This window comes from Calonectris borealis, chromosome 13, assembly GCF_964195595.1.
Source record: "Calonectris borealis chromosome 13, bCalBor7.hap1.2, whole genome shotgun sequence".
Classification (NCBI taxonomy): Eukaryota; Metazoa; Chordata; class Aves; order Procellariiformes; family Procellariidae; genus Calonectris; species Calonectris borealis.
In genome coordinates this window covers 9656448-9673984 of record NC_134324.1, presented here as the reverse complement: position 1 = coordinate 9673984, position 17537 = coordinate 9656448, and the positions used below count along the sequence as shown (strand labels likewise).

The following is a 17537-nucleotide window of genomic DNA, read 5'->3' as shown; positions in this document are numbered from 1 at the left end:
GCCAGCAGTCAAGGTGAATTTGGACTTTCAAAAGTCAAAACTTTACTTGCTAGAGTCTTCCTACTTGGCACCTACACGGTCTCTCCAAGGTCTCTCCCAGACAAATACACCATGAGCAAATAGTCTGCTCTATGTCCTTGCTGACTTGTTTTAAAGCGCCGTACAAAACAGTTTGTTTAAAACTGCATCACGGGCACCAAACATTCATGTGATTCTCAGCTTTGCACTAACGGTTAGCAGCAACATCAGAGAGCAACCAGAGACTTCAGAGAAATAAGCTCACGCTAGCAACCATTAATTCACACCTAGTAGGCTTCCGTGAGCAGCAGGCAGCCCACCTGGGACACGGTTCTTCTCCAAGCAGCACCTTCATTAAACAGCCATCATCAGGGTCCTGGCTCTTGGTTCAACAGGAAGATTAGCTCTTGCTGGATGTCAGCAGTGGTGCAAGAAGATCTGGTGGTGAATGTTTAGATGCAAGCTCACAGACACATTCAATGCCATTTCGGGAAGCGTGGTGAAAAGCTGCTATGTCAAGTGCTGGGTGTTTTTTGGTGGGGTTTTTTTGGTTTTGGTGGGGGGGAGTTTTTGGTGGTTGTTTTTTTTCTTTTTTTTTTTCTTCTTCTCTACACACAGTAGCTTTTCTGGTGAAAATGCACTTTAAAATGTCTAAGCATTCAGCTAGTGTTGGAGCTACTAAGCACGCTGTTCCAAATCTCATCTCTGGCAAGCATCCCAATTAAGCAGGCATCCCGTTGATCAGCTTTGTGATCACATGGGATTTGTTCTGCTGCTGCATGTGAGATAATACTTTCTGCTTTGAAGAATTTCATGTGTAGCCAGAAGGAGGCCCCACCCTTCTCATTTAGAGGGGAAAAAAAATTCTCAAAGCCTGCTTCCACTGGCAGCATCTTTGGGAAATCAAAGGCAGGTGAAAGAGCAATCTCTTGTTTGTCCTGAAATTGGTGTGGAGCAAGTCGGGCAGCAGGAATTACACCAAGAGCTCGTTTACTCTGAGCAAAGTGTGGGAAAGCAGGAAGGGAGCAGTCATTACAGAACAAATTTCTATTTTTCTTCTTTGCCCATGTCTCTCTCATGGCACAATTTAGAAACCAGGGACCTTTCTCATCAGATGAGGTTACCTCTGAAATGAGAGCACTGAACAGACAAACCGACAGATTCAGTCTCAGAGGCAATTTAAAAGGCAGGAGTGAAATTGCAGGAGGAGTGAACTGGACCTGCAAGAATGCAAAATGGGAAGATGGGAACTTTCCAAAGAGGAAATCCCAAAGACGTTTTGAATAGCCAGCCAAAGAGCGTCCACTGTGAATTCCCCACAGAGGAAAACCCCAAACAGGAAAGGTTTGCTTTTGGTACAGGGCTAGGAAACCACTGCTACCATTTTGTGGGAATTCAGGATTTCCTTCTCATGCACAGGTACTTTTGTGAAAAGTGAACTCCACAAAAAGAGGTGCAAAGATTACAGCAGGTTAGAACTTAAGGTGCAGAGCAACTAAAGACTTTTTCTGTGGCCCCTCTTCTCTTCTGCCTCACTTTTCCATCTTCAAAATGGGAAGAATAAACAGCATTTCCCTAGCTTACACGGCAGGGTGAAGATAAAGCTGCTAACACACACGCAGGATGACCAAAGTGAGGGTGAACATGGAAGAGCCTTCACAAGACAGGAGGAACACGCTAGACTGGGGAAATGCCCAGGTACAGTGGCAGAGCACCATCATGGAGGGACACTGGCCAGCTTTCTCTCCTGAAATACAGCATCATTGCAAGCTCTTACACCAACCAGCACAACAGCACCCAGCAAGGAAGAATCCTCCACTGGTCTCTTGTGAGGATAAACCAGAGACGCTCCAGCTGGTCAACGCTGGGGTGACACTGCTGAGTCTGAAGCCTCGTTTGGGCAAAAATGGGCCTCATTTGGGTGAAACCAGGCGCTGTAGCTGGGACGCCAAGGGGCCAAGTGCAGGTTGGTTCACAGACTCGCACGTCTTCAGGCTGGAAGAGTCTGTCCTAGGGTTCCAGCCAGACCTCCCGTGTGGCACAGCAGAGCGAACCTCACCCAACAACTGCACATCAAGTGCACGTTGCCCCAGGAAAGATATTCAGCCCTGACTTTAAATGGAGAATTCCTAATTAGGCTCTCGGTTAAAAACGTGCAGCTTATTTATGTCAGCACCGAAGAGCTGCTTCAAGACCTCTGACATTTCTTAAAATATATACAGTGAAAGTCAAACTCAGCTGACAAATGTCACCCCATCTGAGATACACCAGCCAGCAGACACAAGTCATCCTCTCCCTGGCGTAACAGGGTTCTCCAGCCTGAAAACCTGTTTTAAGCTATAGGCTACAGCAGGGACAGGCAGTGAAGGCTTCTCTAAACTACCTGCTCTGCAAACACCCGTCTCCCATAGGCTTCCCTCCCTACTGAAGGGAAGCAAATCTTTCCCGCTGTTAGTATAAAACAGTATTACTGTGAAAAACAAGTGACAGGGCTGTGACATTAGCACAACTCTCTGCTGAGCAACTGCAGTGAAACAGGTCTCGCCCCCAGGCATAAAAATGTATTAAGGTCTGGGTAGGATTCATCTTCCCCAATTTTAGCCCACCAGTACAACACATCTAGTCCAAGGGAAGTCAACTGGCCCCTTGCCACAGCATGGAAGAACTCCAGCACCCTCACCCCAAGTGTAAAACAGCTATCCAAAATAGGATCCGTTGGAATTGAGCCACTCGGGACTTCTGGGATGCACATGAATTAACTGGTGGCAAGACCCTTCCACTTGATGCCCTGAATCTCACAGATCCTTAGTTATCAGAGGAAAGGGGAGCCACAGCTTGCAAGAAGATGCAGAGGTAGCATCAGACATCCCTCTGGAAGATGCTGCCCAACTCCGTGCAGCACGAACAACCACCTGAGCAAAAGCACAGGGCTGGGGCCTCCGTGAGCAAACAGGAAAGAAACGTGGAGCAGCGTGAACCTGATTCAGCTGTAACTTACAATTGGCTGTAGCTGCGCGCCTGGTAGCATGAACTGCATTTGCTGAGCAAACATGGCTGCGGCTGTCTTCTGCTGGATCAGGTTGTTGCGTCCATTTATTTCAAGTTGTGTTTTTAAGTGCGGGGGAGGGTGGAGATATTTGCAGTTCTCTCGGGTACACCGGCCCTAAAAAACATAATGAAACAGCATTTCAGTGAATGTAACGCTCAGGGCAGCCAGAGAATTTAATTAAGGATTGTTTGGGTTACTGTAACAACACAATCATCGAGGCGGTAGCTCAATGTGCCTCTTCTGTGATTTTTCTGTAGAAGTGCAATACCTAGGTGAAGAGAAGAGCAACATGATTTCTCCTGCCATAACACTAACTGAATACTATCAAGCTAAACCCAAGAGTTAGGCTTCCTGATGTTAAAATGATTGCTGTAAAAAAAAAAAAAAAAAAAAACACACACGAACCACCATTAACACAAATACCAGTATTTTCAGAACTTAGTGGCAACAGCTCCCAGCTCCAGAAACAACAACAAAAAAAATCCCCATTTTCTTGTGTGGGTTGTTTTTCCCCTCCCTCCCAACACCAGACCACTTAATTGGCCCTGACAACCAGACAGCGAGAAACAAAACTGTCTCCACCACTTCCCCAGCTGCGCTGGGTAAAACATTAAGAGGACAGCTCTGTAAAGCAGCACCTCTGATCCTCAACATGCACGTACCGGGATGCTGAGAACTGGTAGTCACAGGAGGAAGAATTGAAACAATTTCCCTTTCATTTGTTGAAAGCCACAGCATGTTGCATCACTGACTACTCCCCCCCCGCTCCCCAATAAACATAAGCACTAGAGAAGCCAGTGGCTCCTAAAAAGCAAAGGATCACTGATGTTACAGATCACCTCAGATCAACCGAGACCATCACTTTTAAAAAACATCTATAAACTGTGCCATGCTTTAAGAGTGTTTGCAAGTAGACATAGGAAGATAAATATCAATGAAAACAGAAAACCAGTAACAAGTTTTGTCATTAAGATGAAATAATTCTTGAAAAATAGGGTTTTCCGCCCCTCCCTTTCTCCGTCTACTCCCTCCTCAAGAAACAGAGGCATACAGAATACAAGAAACGTTTTATGCAATTTTATGCATAAATTTTATAAATAACTTACGGTGAATTTTTTTGAGGAAGTAATTCTTCTGTAGCTATTCAGAGCCTAATAAAACAAGGCCGGGCCTTGACCAGAGAGCTGTTGCATGACAGATAACCAATAATTGTTCCTGCAGCCAGCAAAGGAGCAGGACCATCCATTACCCAGCCTGTCCCTGGCACTCTTACACTGAGTTCTCAGGCTCAATATAATTAAGTTTGCTTTCAAAAAGGGGGCACATCGGGTGGCCCCACACACCTGCTCCTGTCGGCAGGATCACAGGCAGCAGAGCCATAAGCCCATAATCAGGTCCACATGGGTACACCCATTACACACCACTGCAGCCAGGGCACAGACCGGTGGAAACCCCCTGGGATGGGCCCCTGCCTGCATCCAGGATGCTCCCCTGGGGATTTTTAAGATCCATCTCCGCCTGTACAAATGGACAGGTGGAATCACTGGGCAGTCTGGGTACGACTGCACAAAGCCGACACCGTGACCTACTACAGGGGCTGCTTTTGAACCCCCAGCCAGGCTCCTCAGCATGCCACGAGGGGCAGGTCACTGGAGACCAGCCGAAGATCTGTGTGTGCTTTCCTCTGCCCCCTTTCCTGGCGGGGATAACGGCTTCACTGGGAAAAGGGCTGCAGAGCCTGTCTGTGCCATGAAATCGGCTGTACGATGGAGCATCATGAGAAACAGGCTCCTTTCTCATCCGCTCCAAGGAGACCAGAGAGTTAAACAAAACTCCTGGCTCCGTGTTGTTATTTAGAGGCAAATAATTAAATGCAAGAAGTGATGGGCTAAACCCGCTGGGACAGGAAAAAACACTCCCAAACTTCAGCAGCCTGCCCTTGCAGAGTGAAACTCTGCCTTGCTCCTAGAAGAGCCCAGTGGCTCCCGACAACCCAATTCAAAAAGAAAGAGGCTTTTTAATGCTATTGTTTTGGCTTCTCAGCAATCCAACAGCCCCAGATCCCCAGCAGGGAGTTAATTGCTCACGGGCCCCAAGGACATGAACCTTCCTCACCGGACTCCTTCTTACATCTATGTAAAGTGAGGGTAAAATGGCACCACGCAGCTGGCTGGTGCTCAGACAACCCAGCACTACCACAAGGTAAATAACTGCATTAATCTGGAAGAAGAAGGAGACTCATCAGCACTAGGTAGGTTTGGGTCATCCTTCTCATGGCATCTTTCCAGCTGCACGGGACCAGGTCCCTCCACAGCCCTTCCCATCACCTGGGACCCAACAAGAGTCCAGCATTCTGGCTCAGAGCGTATCTGCAGCACGCCACCTCCACAACTTCTGCGGGGCTGCTCAGGTGGCTGCAGACCAGGAGCAGACCCTGCAGCAGCAGGCTGTCGACGGCCAGGCAGCTGCGCTGTTCTAAGCTCCAGCCTTCGAGGGCTTACACATCAGCCTTAGAAATTCCTCCTGGTTGAAACTTGGCACAAGTGCTTCGGGTTGGGAAAACACTAATTTCTACCAAATTTGGAATAAATCTGTGTAGATGTTTCTACACTGCAGGAATGGAGGAGATGAAAAAAGAGCTACTATTTGTTGTAAACAATACTTACAGGGCCTTCTTCAACTTGAAAAGGACTTTGCTATTCCAACTAAAATTTTGCACGTCATTGATACCAGCCACCCCAGCTTGATGTGAAGCTTTGTTCTACTTTTTTCTCAAAACAGAGTTTGTTTAATTCCAACTGGGGGTTCTACAAACAGAATGTTTTTATTACCAATAAAAAACCCCCATACAGCACAAGGCCTTGATCCTGCACACAGAGTTGTAAGCAGAAAACCAGTGCCCACACAGAGTGCTACTGGTTTCAATGAGGCCATGTATTTGCAAGGAACTGAGAGCTCTGCAGATGCCGCTGCAGAGTGAACGCTGTGAAGTGCAGCATGGCCGTCAGGCCTTCTAGGGCTCCGGGAAGACTAAATGAATCGCTGCTGCACACCTTCAGTCCAGCTCCTCTTCGCCATCGTTTTGATCCTGAGCATCATCAACCACTGCATTTCACCAGGACATGTTAGAAGCCACAGCTGAGTTGCGTTGCCCTCTCCAACACCACAGTAGGTTCTTCATCTCTCAGATAATGAATTTTAGGAACTGATGATGTGACAGAGTGATACAAAACGTTCCCAGTTTAGACATCCAGCTATGAAACAACTTTCAAGATGTCTCACTCTGAAGTGATGGGCACCTCTAATATCCTCTGAACTCCCAACACTGGTAGGAGTAATCCCTTCTTTTACACTTCCATCACAACACCCACAGTTCTCAGTACTTCTCAGCAACACATACACTCTTCAAGACCAATTTCAGCTCTACGAAAGCCACCAGGACAACGGAACTGCCATTATTCACTTCTCTGTACCAGCTGCAACACAGCAGGGAAAACAACAGGGAACTGGTAGCAAATCTGCTGTGTGGATACTGGGCTGGGGACAAATAAGGACAACTCCATTTTATACCTGGGTGGCCTAGGAATACAATATGAGAAAATACAACAGGAGTCCGGCCCCTAAGTTTCCGATGAGCACCTTTATGCTAAAAGACACAGTTTTGCTGCGGTGACTAGCTGTGGCTCCAGCACATTGAATGCTCAGGACAGGGCACAGGACAGTCCCAGTGCCCCGCAGAGAGACCTGCTGAGACACTCTCCAAGCTGGGCGTTGCACCAAAAAGCACCACCCTAGCACCTGGAGTGGGTCACTGCATGTGTCGGGAAGGGGCATGGTGCTCAGAGACTGACCTGCATCAGCGAGCAGCGTGCTGAGCCTGCTGGGACCAGTGCAGCCATACTGTTGTAACTAGAGGAGTTTGTTGCTGTTAATTTAGCATGAGTATTGACTCCAGGGAAGGTGCATTCCCACCCTGTCCCAGGTGGCACGCGAGCCTGCAGCCAGGGAATCACCACCCAGCAACAGACTCTGCTGCCGGCCTTGGTAACATGCTTAACATGCTAAATATAGCTGTATTTTCTGGCTCCTCGCAAAATGGAAGGAGTCTGAAGGACCATATTCGTCAGCTTCTTTGCCAACTACAGCCAGGAGGGAAAAGCATAAGGACTGCACTTCCCAAGGCTTGAAAAATGGATATTAAAAATAAATCATTAAAGATTTTATAAAAGCATCTTCTCCCCCTTTCTTCCCACACACTCCTCCACCCTTACAGTAGGCTGCTGGCATGTGATTGACTGTGTTGCCAACTTAAGTCATGCTGTGATGGCGCATACTCTAAATGGCTGGCATCTGACACTAGCTAACGTGACAGCAGCTTGCAGTGCAACAAAGCCAGCTGCTTCAAGTGCAGCACTGATGGCAGCACACTTAAATCCAGTAGAAAAACCTGCATTACACCTGGCTGTTTGTCATCTGCATCCTAGCTCAGAGGGATGCAAATAAGAGCACGCTGGGTACTGCACCAGGATGGATGAGCCTACCCTAAGCATGCTGCACAAATTCTCTTCTCGCTGGCTGCTGAAGCAAGCTGAACTGCACTGCAGAATCAAGGCTTCCAGCACAAACCCAAGGCTTGCTCATGTTTGTACCAGTAATGCAGTTTGCTACAGTCTCTTTAATCCTGGAGCCAGTGAGGGGTTCCAGAGCAGACACGTTTCTGGTTTTAATGGCTGCACTGTATGTCCCGTCAATCACCAGCAGTTCTCATGTGAAAATCTTTAAGCTAATGTTGCTTTTCACACACTGGAGGCTGCAGTAGGCTTGTGCCCTGACCGTGCTGTCTTTTCCACAGACACTGATGACGTGCAATGACTGACAGCAAAAAGAATGAAAAGAGACCAGGCAGGAAAGGATTTCCATGTTTTGCACAAAACCAGGCACCAAAACACAGCTTGCCTGCATAACTTTTCCCTGCATGAAGCAGCAGATTTGCACCCCCCCCAAGAAGAACTCAGTGGGGAGGCACATTCAGAGATGCGCTGGCCCTGCTTAGTCAGTGCCTGCCGCTCCAGTGCCGAGGCACGAAACGCTCTCTGCTTTCCATCCCACTCTGCACATGCACAGAGACCTTCTCCTGGCGGGGGATCCTCACTCCTGCCAGAGCCTTGCATGGCTTTCACATATGCAACCTCAGCCACCACTGTGTTGGCCCCCGCATCTGGAGAGCACGCAGACACCAGGCTGCAGAACTGCCCACAGAGCTTGAATTGTCATGCAACAGTGGCAGGCACAAAGGGGGGAGCTCTGGGCTTCATCCCTGAGTCCATGCAGCACAGCTAAGAACATGTACTGAGCAGCACGTGCTGCTCCAGGTCTACCTCTACTGCCATCTGCTCTCTAAGAGAAAAGAGATACTGGGAGGCAGACTTGGTACCTGGTAATGCCCAAGATCCAAATCCTTTGCCCACCCTATAGGGACTTGCAGCTTCAAAGTTACCCTTCCAGGAAAGCAAACCACCAGGGTGTTGGGAACGCTCTCCATCCACCACCCCAACTCAAGTGTTTCGTGCTCGCTACAGTTTGTCCCTAAGCAATCTGCTCCAGGGCTGAGCAACTGGCACGCTGGCTGGATTGCGTAGCTCATCCTGCCATCTCCAATGCTGGATCACACTCCTCTTTCCGCACAGGCAGAGAGCTGTGCTAGAGGGAGGGAGGGAGACAGCTGTCCATCTCACTGCTGGAGCAAACACCTTCCACTCAGCAAACAACATCAAATAGCATGGAAATAGCATGTTTTCAACTGGAAAACAAAGGAGTCTGGAGCCAACAAGTCAGCCTGATCATTAGCGAGAGTTATGTCTCACAGATAGGTGTTCATGCAGCCAAGCTGTCACTCGCTGCAGTTCAAAGCCTAGCTCTGTACATACCTTATCTGCAATTCCTTTCTACAGTCTAATGAAATGTTAAAAGTTATGCTGCCAGCCGAGTCAGTGAGAAGTACAACCTTGCAACCTCCCTTGAATATTGACCCTGGCACAGTACATTGGATAACTTCTGTTTAATAGCAATGCTTTTCTCCTCACAGTGTTGGAGCAGCTTACTTGTACAGAGAGGTTTTAAAGTGTAATTATGTACAAAGCACTCCTCAAATGTGTTCTCATGGAAGGCTGTTAGCCCACCTACAAGGATCCTAAAAAGCAGGTCTAGAAGGATGTAAAGAAGTGACACATCACCCCTAGGCCTACACAGATCAGCTTCACCTATTTTCTTTGTACCTATTACTTGTGTATTTCCCAGACAGGGGACTCCCAACACATCGCTCTCCCTGCAGCTGTAAAGCTCTTCCTGATCCTCAACTGCAGTTTTGCTGCTCCTGTAACTAAAGCCTAAAACTTGTCTTACCCCAGAGGGCCAGAACAGGAATTATTCCCTTCCTCTTTGAGGAGGGGCCCATACTTAAAGGCTGCAGTCATATCTATCCCCCGTCCTCAAACCTCTCTGCTCCAGACTATGCAAACCATGCTCTTTCAACTTCGTGAGCACTGTCTCCAAGCCTTTCATTAGGCTGCTCCCCCCGTCAGCCCGCACCCCTGCATGTGCGCATGCATGGGGCACTGCACTCCAGCTAACCCCTTACCAGTGCTGAGCAGGTACGAAGATTTTTTTCACGTGTCCTGCAGATGACATTGCTGCTTATACATCCCTGCATGACATTTTCTTTCCTTCTAACAGTGTAACATTTTTGATTAACTCTCAACAAGCCTTTTCCAGAACTGCTGCCTACCCAGCTATGCTGCATCCTGTATCATGCAGCTGATTCGCTTAAATGCAGTATTTCGTACCGCTTTTATTGAACTCACACCCCTTTTTTATGGGCTATTCTTCCAACCTGTCAAGATTATCTGCAACTCCACATCGGGCTCTCTAAAGTGTCTGTAGTTCCTCTCAGCTCAGAGCACCCTACCAATTTAACAAGCATACTCTCTCTATTCCATCATTCAAGTCATCAGAACAAAACAAAACTGAACAGTCTGGCCAAGCACATCCTTCCAGACTGCCACTGAACTCAGTTTTCCAAGCTGTTGTGGGTTGTCACATAAAAGTTTCTCCTATGCTTTGTTCCCTGTCTTGTTTGGAAACTGATTTGTGCCACGTCAAAGACTCCCAAATCTGATGCCAGCGCTCCATCCTCCCTACCCCTCTGAAATAACCCATCTCAAAGGCTTTCCAGTACTACTGCTTTTTCTGCTCCTCTCTGGACACCTGTAGGGATGCTTGACAGTTAGTGCTCTGCACCCCTCCTGTGCCAGCAGTCCTACTTGACATCAAGCATGCATTTGTACACAACGTTGGGTACAAAGAAGCTGGTGGTCTGAAGTTACTTGTAACAGCAATAAAAAAAATACAATACAGGTAGTTGCTGACATTTTTCAAATGCAGGTGTAACAGCCATTTACAGAGAGCCCAAGGACTGCTGTTATGGTGTGGATCCTGCTGTGAACAGATCCCGAGCTGAAAGAAAAAGCAAAACATATCTTCTAGTTAGCATTACCAGATGGCAATCAGCCTCAAAGGGAAGGGAAGCAATGTAGACTTCCTCTCATACACAAGTTTCAATTTCAATGTATGTGGATAAAAATGTTAGAGTTAAGGTTAATCCGGTAGCTTCCAGGTATGGATGATATAGACCCTGTGAAATGCATATTCTAGCTACGAACGAGTATGGTTCACGAACACATAATTTGCTGGAAATAGGATTCAAACAGCTCATAAAAAGCACAAACCACAGTTTTGCAACATATCTAGGATGAGCTTTGCCTAACTTCTTTGAACTTCCCACCTCTGGGTCCAAAGAGCCACCTCCCTGAGCCTGCGCAGACAGATGAGAAGAAAACTGCTAAAAACACCCTGGGTGTTATTTTGGCCCAGCTCAGCTCCCCTGCACTTGCTCGAGAAACCCTTCAGATTTAAGCTGTTCTGAACGATGCTCTGAGCTGCGGCAGCAGCATGTCAGCTCCGACCCGGCGCTGCTCAGCTGAACAGGGACATGTCTTTTGTTGGGGTACAGAGGAGAAGAGTCAGACCTGCCTTTCCACACAGCTTCAGTGGAAAAACCTGAATATCTATCCCAAGCTCCCAGGGCTACCAATGCTCCCAGCACTCTCAAGGCAGCTCCAGCTCGTCGCTGAAACAGCGACTCAATTTCATGGCTTCAATGAATGTCAGGTCAAGCCCTTTCTGAGCAAGCCTAGACTTGATTTTGACTGAAATGACTGAACCCTGATGTTTTGCATGATTTCACATGAAAGCAGGTGACATTCGGCAGCTACGACAACAGTTTGGGGTCCTTTTGAACTGAAAGCTCAAAGCAAAGCTCAGTGCAAGTGCAAGGCAGCTAGGAAGCCCCCTGAGCAAACCAAGCAGACGTGCTGTGTTCACCCCGCTGAAGTGAGGCTGGTGCATTCTGCTCAGTCCCAGTCTGCCCAGTTCTCTTCTCCCTACAGCTGTGGGGCAGAGCCGTGGGAGGATAACCAGGAGGTAAATAAATAACTGTAGGGGGTTGGAATTAGAAAAATTATATTCCTCTGCAACCTTAAAAAAGCAAGTAGGGCAAACACAGCCACTTCAGACCAGTAAGTTAGAAAAATGCAGAAGGAATGGGAAGCAGAGAAAAAAATCCCTGGCTAGCACATTGGTGCTGCTCTTCAGCCTCCCCGTCTCACCCCTGTGATTGCCCTGCTAGGGTATTTTTGCTTTGCAGGGAGATGGAAGGAAGGACAGGAGGAAGAAAAACATCAGCATCATTTTTGCAAATGTATTCGAGTCCAGACAAAAGCTGCCAACAGCCAGCTGAGGGGACTGCTGAACAAACACTGCTAGGACCTGTAACACCTCCACCTCTCTGTCATTCCAGCCTTTGTCTATGAAAGCCAACCTCTACCACAGACACAAACCAGGGCTGCAGAGGCTGTGCCCCTGCGTGCCACTGGCTCGGGGGAATACGCTGTGCTGAAGCCCTCTCCTCCATCACAGGACTGGAAAGCAAGCTGTCCCTTGCCACCAGATGCACACCCGCTGAGGCATGCGTCCAAGCTGACAGGGCTTTGGCCATCTACAACAGGACATCAATGGGCATCATGTGAGGAACAGCAGCACTTTGCCCAAGCAGGGGACATGCTTCCCACCGTGTGGCAGAAACAGTTTAGCAGCTGAACAATTTCACCAATAAAAAAAAAAATAGTATACTGAGCACATAACATTGCTTCACTCGCACCAGGGTAAGAGACAGTCATCAGATGCAAAATGCTGGGAACAAATAGATGCACAGCGTGGACAAATCCTACTGTAGATGCCGGTCCTTTCAAATAGCGTGTATAAAACTGCAAAGCACTTGGACGGGGGTTTCTCAAGATCAGATGCACTCTGCTGGGATTCAAATATGCTTATCTAGGACTCTCCTACAAAGTCCGCAGCCTCAAAACGTTTGTCAAGCTTGTTTTTGTTACACAGCTCAAACCAGAGCAGGAGAGAAAAACAAAGCAGGGACAGCAGCATTTCTACATCCTCGTCTCCCTTTTTGGTATCACCTTAACCAGTGACAAGTTACTCACAGCTATCGCCAAGAACTTCAAACCACTGAACTCAGCAGGCAAATCCAGCTCCATACAGAAAGGATGGCTCGTTAGCATGGAGCTCAAGTATTTAAACAAGTACCATCACCCCACCGTTTTTTTTTATTTTAATTAGAAACGGGGGGCATGAAACTACTGTATTCCAGTAGACCCTAAGCAGTCACAGGCACCAGCCTAGACTCCCAAATCCTCATTCACCTGGCAATTAGGGAAGCCGAGAGCTGCTGTGAGTGAAGTTTTACTTTTGCACATTGCTGAATACAGCAATGTTCTGCTGAATTTCCCCAGGACAGCACAAAGAGGTCATGGCTGTCCTCCTGCTTTCACGCAGGATTTTCATTCCAAGCTGTTTGTTATACTTGAAGGTTCTTACAAACTCAGAGCAGTTATTTTGTTGGGGAAAAGCCCTGTAGCTCCTTCATTATATTTTTACATCTTGACATTTCTTTCCAGCTCTGTTCTCCTGCCAAGCTCTCTTCATTCAGGCCAATGGTATGCTCTGTTATGCTCAATGAAAAACGTGTATTGATTTTAAGGTTTTTGGTTTGTGGAACATTTTTGCTTGCTCCAAGCAATGGACAGTGTTTACCAAGTCTAAGAAATATATATTAAAAGGGTATGGCACTGTCCAAGTGTATTTTTTTATGAGTTGTAGAGCCACAGAGCAGAAAAACATGTTTATCTGAGAGATTACTACTTGCAATGAACAGCCATCTTATTCCACAAAAGATAGGAATAAAGACTTCATCGAGTTCTTTTCTTTTGTATCCACCGATACGTTTTGATTAGGCTACATTTTGTGAACCGCATCGGTCTGTTACCACCACATATCTGAAATGAGGTTAAAACAGTATAGAAGTATCATCAATTTACAGTTCTGAACTGATCATTTTTAATGTCTTCCAAGTATTATTCCGCTACTCTCCCAGGTTCAGGAATGTTAAAAGCACAATAAAATAGGTTTCTTTAATACAGTATCAAATACAGGCTCTCTCCAAGCGAAATAAGCTTTTATAGACTTCCCTGGCCACAGACCTCCTCAAGCAACTGATCGATAACAATTCCGAAGGCAGGCATTTAGCGCCCGGTAAAGAGCACGCCTTTAGAAGCATGCTTAGCCCTGGGATCACTGCATATATTTTGAGTAGGAGGCGAAGCAGGTGACATCCTGCAACGTTAATATTCCTGCGGGTGAATGTTTCAGTGTGGGACTACTTGTAAGTGAAGAAATCAATTCTACCAGGAAGATAGAAACACTAGCATGTCATTGATTTTTCTTCTGTAATAAATTACAAAAAACCATACCAACCTCTGGAACAATATTGCACAAGTACTGTATTAAAAAACCACCACAAAACCCCACCGAAAAACAAACAAAATAAAACTTCTCATATGTCTTCCACCTTTCGTCTCCCTCAGTTCTGTCCCTCCTGATTGCTATTACACCAGGCCAGCTTTTGAAAATACCAAGTGTAGTTTCTCTTGTCCCTTAAACCACTTTTTCATTGCAAATCCCATAATCCAATTCTACAACTTTCACCGGCTGATTGAATCTGTCAAGGTCATATGGAAAGTTGATGCTTCTGACCTTTCTCTACCTACAGTGTCTGTTGAATATTACAATTGCAGCAGGCAAACCACACGTAGACAGAACGAGGCAAAGTACATTAAAGCCCAGGAGAATAAATGTTAAAGCACTATGTTCATGAATACAAATATTGGACGCGTGACCACCTCCAGCAGCCTCGCTCCTGGAGTTTACACAAGGGAGAAGGCAAACAGGGAAGCGCAGAGACTGATAACTAAGTGTCCGACCCAAACCCTCCCTCCTGTCCTGCGGAGGGCAAAGCCATGCTCAGAAAACCTCCTTCTCGCTGCATTTTGGAGAGCAAAATGAAACTGCAAATAAAAGGAGATTTGTAGGTGGCTGGGTTTTGGGTTTTTGGTTTTTTTTTTTTTTAAGAACTTGGCAGACTATAACAATTTACCAACTGAGGATTAGCCCATTTTTTGTTTGTGTTGTTGCTTTGCTCAGAAAGCAACAGCTTAATGGGCATAAACAGATTCCTGGTTTTCAAAAAATAATGAAAAAACTTGAAAAAAAAAATTAATTCCATCTGGGCTGACAATTCCCAGGGAGAATCTTCAGTCTGGAAAAAATAACTCTGCAGGATGTGCTTCAGCCTCAGCTGCTGAGGGGCTGCCAGGGGGTAACGCAGCAGCACCCTGAGCAGGGAAGAATGCTGGCTGGGCTCTGCTAAGCGTGCTGGTGACCCCTGCTAGGGCACACCATGGCACTGCCGCCCCGGCTTTCCACCCGTCGGCTGGAAACACCAAGAGATGTCAGAACAGGACACGGGAGTCCCTCTGTGCGTTAGCTTAAGCCACTGAAGGAGGTGACCGCAGGGGAGCAGGCAGACACAGCAGAGGGTGATGCCCTCAGTTGCCACTGCAAGCCAAGATTTGCTCCCAGACGTCCGTCAGACAGGGGTCTGATGCTCCAAGGCAGAGGACACCTTTCTGCTCTTGGCTGAGATCTGCCCAACAGCAGAGAGCCAGAAAGCAAAGCCAGCTCCCCCTGACGGCTGCCCACTGATGTCCCCAGCTCCTCTCCTATTCTCACTCCTTTCTCCCCCATTGCTTGGCTCCCTTCACTGCTTCCCATTTGTCTCTTCCCTGCGGCACATCGAAGCCCACCCCTCCAGCCACTTTCTCCCATAGCGGTGCCTCTCTGGCTACAGTTAGGTCCACCAAAGACCAAGCTGTGGCCTCGTGCTCCTGTTTCAGCCAGACCTGCCGGGCAGGTTTGCGCCCAGCACCCCACCTCCCCTTCGCTCCAGCTTAGCGGAGAAGCTACCAGACGACCAGGAGAAGGGCTGACAGTGTGCCACCGACTCCACACGCTCTCACTCATCTCCAAGCAAGGACCCCAAATCTTTCCGGCCCCTGCCAGGCCTCAGATTTCACGCCCATGGTATAATGAACTTGCTGCCGTTCAGAGGATTAAAGGTGCAGATACAAAAAGCACCTTCAAGAGAGCTCTTGCAGCCTGCTAAGCACAGCAGGCCAGGACCACACATCTCACAGGGGCCCTGGCTTCCAAAGAGGGCATCCAGGCCAAGCAACGTTGAATCACAGCCCTCCTTCATCTAGGAGGCAGCAAGGCTTGAAGAGAAAGGAAGGAAGAAAAACAAAGAAAAAAAAAAAAACAAACAAAAAGAAAAAGAAAGCCTGGCTTGCCCCAGGCAGATATTCCACCTCGGTTAGCCTTTGCAGACCGAGCCTTTGATTTATTTTAGCACGTTGTTTATTACAGCCAGTAACGTACGCACATTTAAGTCACTGAGGGGATTTTTTTTTTTTAAGAAAACACCTTCAGAAGTGCTCTTTAAGAAGTGCCTGGCACTAGAAAGCAGATATGTGACTGATTTTTGCTACCATCTCAAGTGAAAGGAAGGTTAAGGCAGTGTAAATGTTTGTTAGGACTTGAGCCCACGGAGAGCGCAGTAAGCTGCAGCAGCGACAGGACAGGCCTTTTTCCATGGAGGTAAACACGATGGGCTTGCAATGCCAAAGATAACGCACTGCCATCTCTATGGGCAAAAGGAGAATTTTGTAACAACACAGTTCTGGGCTAAAACTGCAAGCAGTGGGACATATTTAACCGCAGTTCACATGCGCTAGTCACAAGTACCACGCAGGCAGCCAGCCTTAAGGGACAGGATGCCAAGTTCTGTGCCAATATCTGAAAACCTGTTAATTTATGATGGATTTATTAAAACAGCCTCAGCCAGAGCAAAACTTCTACCTGTCCTAATAACAACATTCCTCACAGACCCCTGTTCCCCCAGTCTGTTATCGAGTCTCGTGAGGGTCTGTGCAGATTCACACTCCCTACCTCGCTCAGCCAAAGCGTGCTCTTGTTCCTAGCAACAAACCCTTCCCAGGACGTAAGTCAACATGGAGGCTGCAAGGCAGCCTGCTCACGGCGGCTTTCTGCTCACCCTGTACTCCACGCTGACCTACAGACCCAGAATTCAGAGTCACTACGTGATGTAGAGCCCAAAGACCCCAAAATCTAGAAACAGAGTTCTGTTTTCTCCACGCAATGTCAGGAATGGGGATTAACAGATAATGCATTTTGTAGAAACCATGACTTCAGACGCTGAAAGGTTAATTCCATGTAGCCGCTGATTAGATCTGTTCCCTCTCCTGTAACAAGAGCTGTAGGACAGGACACTGAAAAGGTTGTACAGCCTTACTGGGTGGGTGCATCCACTTTCTCCTGCAGGATGCAACTTTTGCCCTGTCAGAAATCCTAACCTAAATTCTCCTCTGAGAGGCACTGGTAGAAGTGCCGGAACAGCTAAGAAAGGAATGTGTCATGTGTCTGCACGCATGTGTGTCCATTCGTCCGTCTGTCCCAACAGACCAGCAGGAATGGAACTGATCAGGGCCTTCATTTCATTTGCTTGGGCCTTTGGAGTTTGTGTTTTTAATAACTGCCAGATTCACTTATTTAGGTTTGAGAGCAGAGAGAAAAGCTGGGGGAGGCAGAAGCAACTAAAGCATATCCATGTGGACACGCTTGCTTATTCAGGCTTCAGTCACAAAAAGCAAACTGATCAAATTACTGTGGGGTTTTTCTGCCCTTTCCGTATTACTGCTCTGCTTTCCAAACTCCTGCCCTCAACTTCTACTCTGAGCTGCTTATCCTTGTCCCGGTCACCCGTGCAGTACAGACCGCCTGACGCTCAATCCTTTGTAGACGAGGAGGAATGCAAGGATTAGCTTTTAAAGGCTGTTTTCTATTAGAAAGCAATCTCAACAACATGACT

At 47.4% G+C, this 17537-nt stretch overlaps 1 protein-coding gene across 15 annotated transcripts in view; it reads right to left on the bottom strand.

The window, feature by feature from the left end:
* MBNL3 (muscleblind like splicing regulator 3) overlaps window positions 1-17537 on the bottom strand; it is a 98961-nt gene that overhangs the window by 33267 nt on the left and 48157 nt on the right. For all 15 annotated transcript variants that reach the window (XR_012675549.1, XR_012675551.1, XR_012675548.1 and 12 more), the window contains one exon: window positions 3017-3181. Coding sequence is in view for 11 of the 15 variants with exons in the window: in XM_075162055.1 (XP_075018156.1) it covers window positions 3017-3181 (165 nt within the window). In the remaining 4 variants the exon portion in view is untranslated. The remainder of the gene's footprint in view (window positions 1-3016; window positions 3182-17537) is intronic.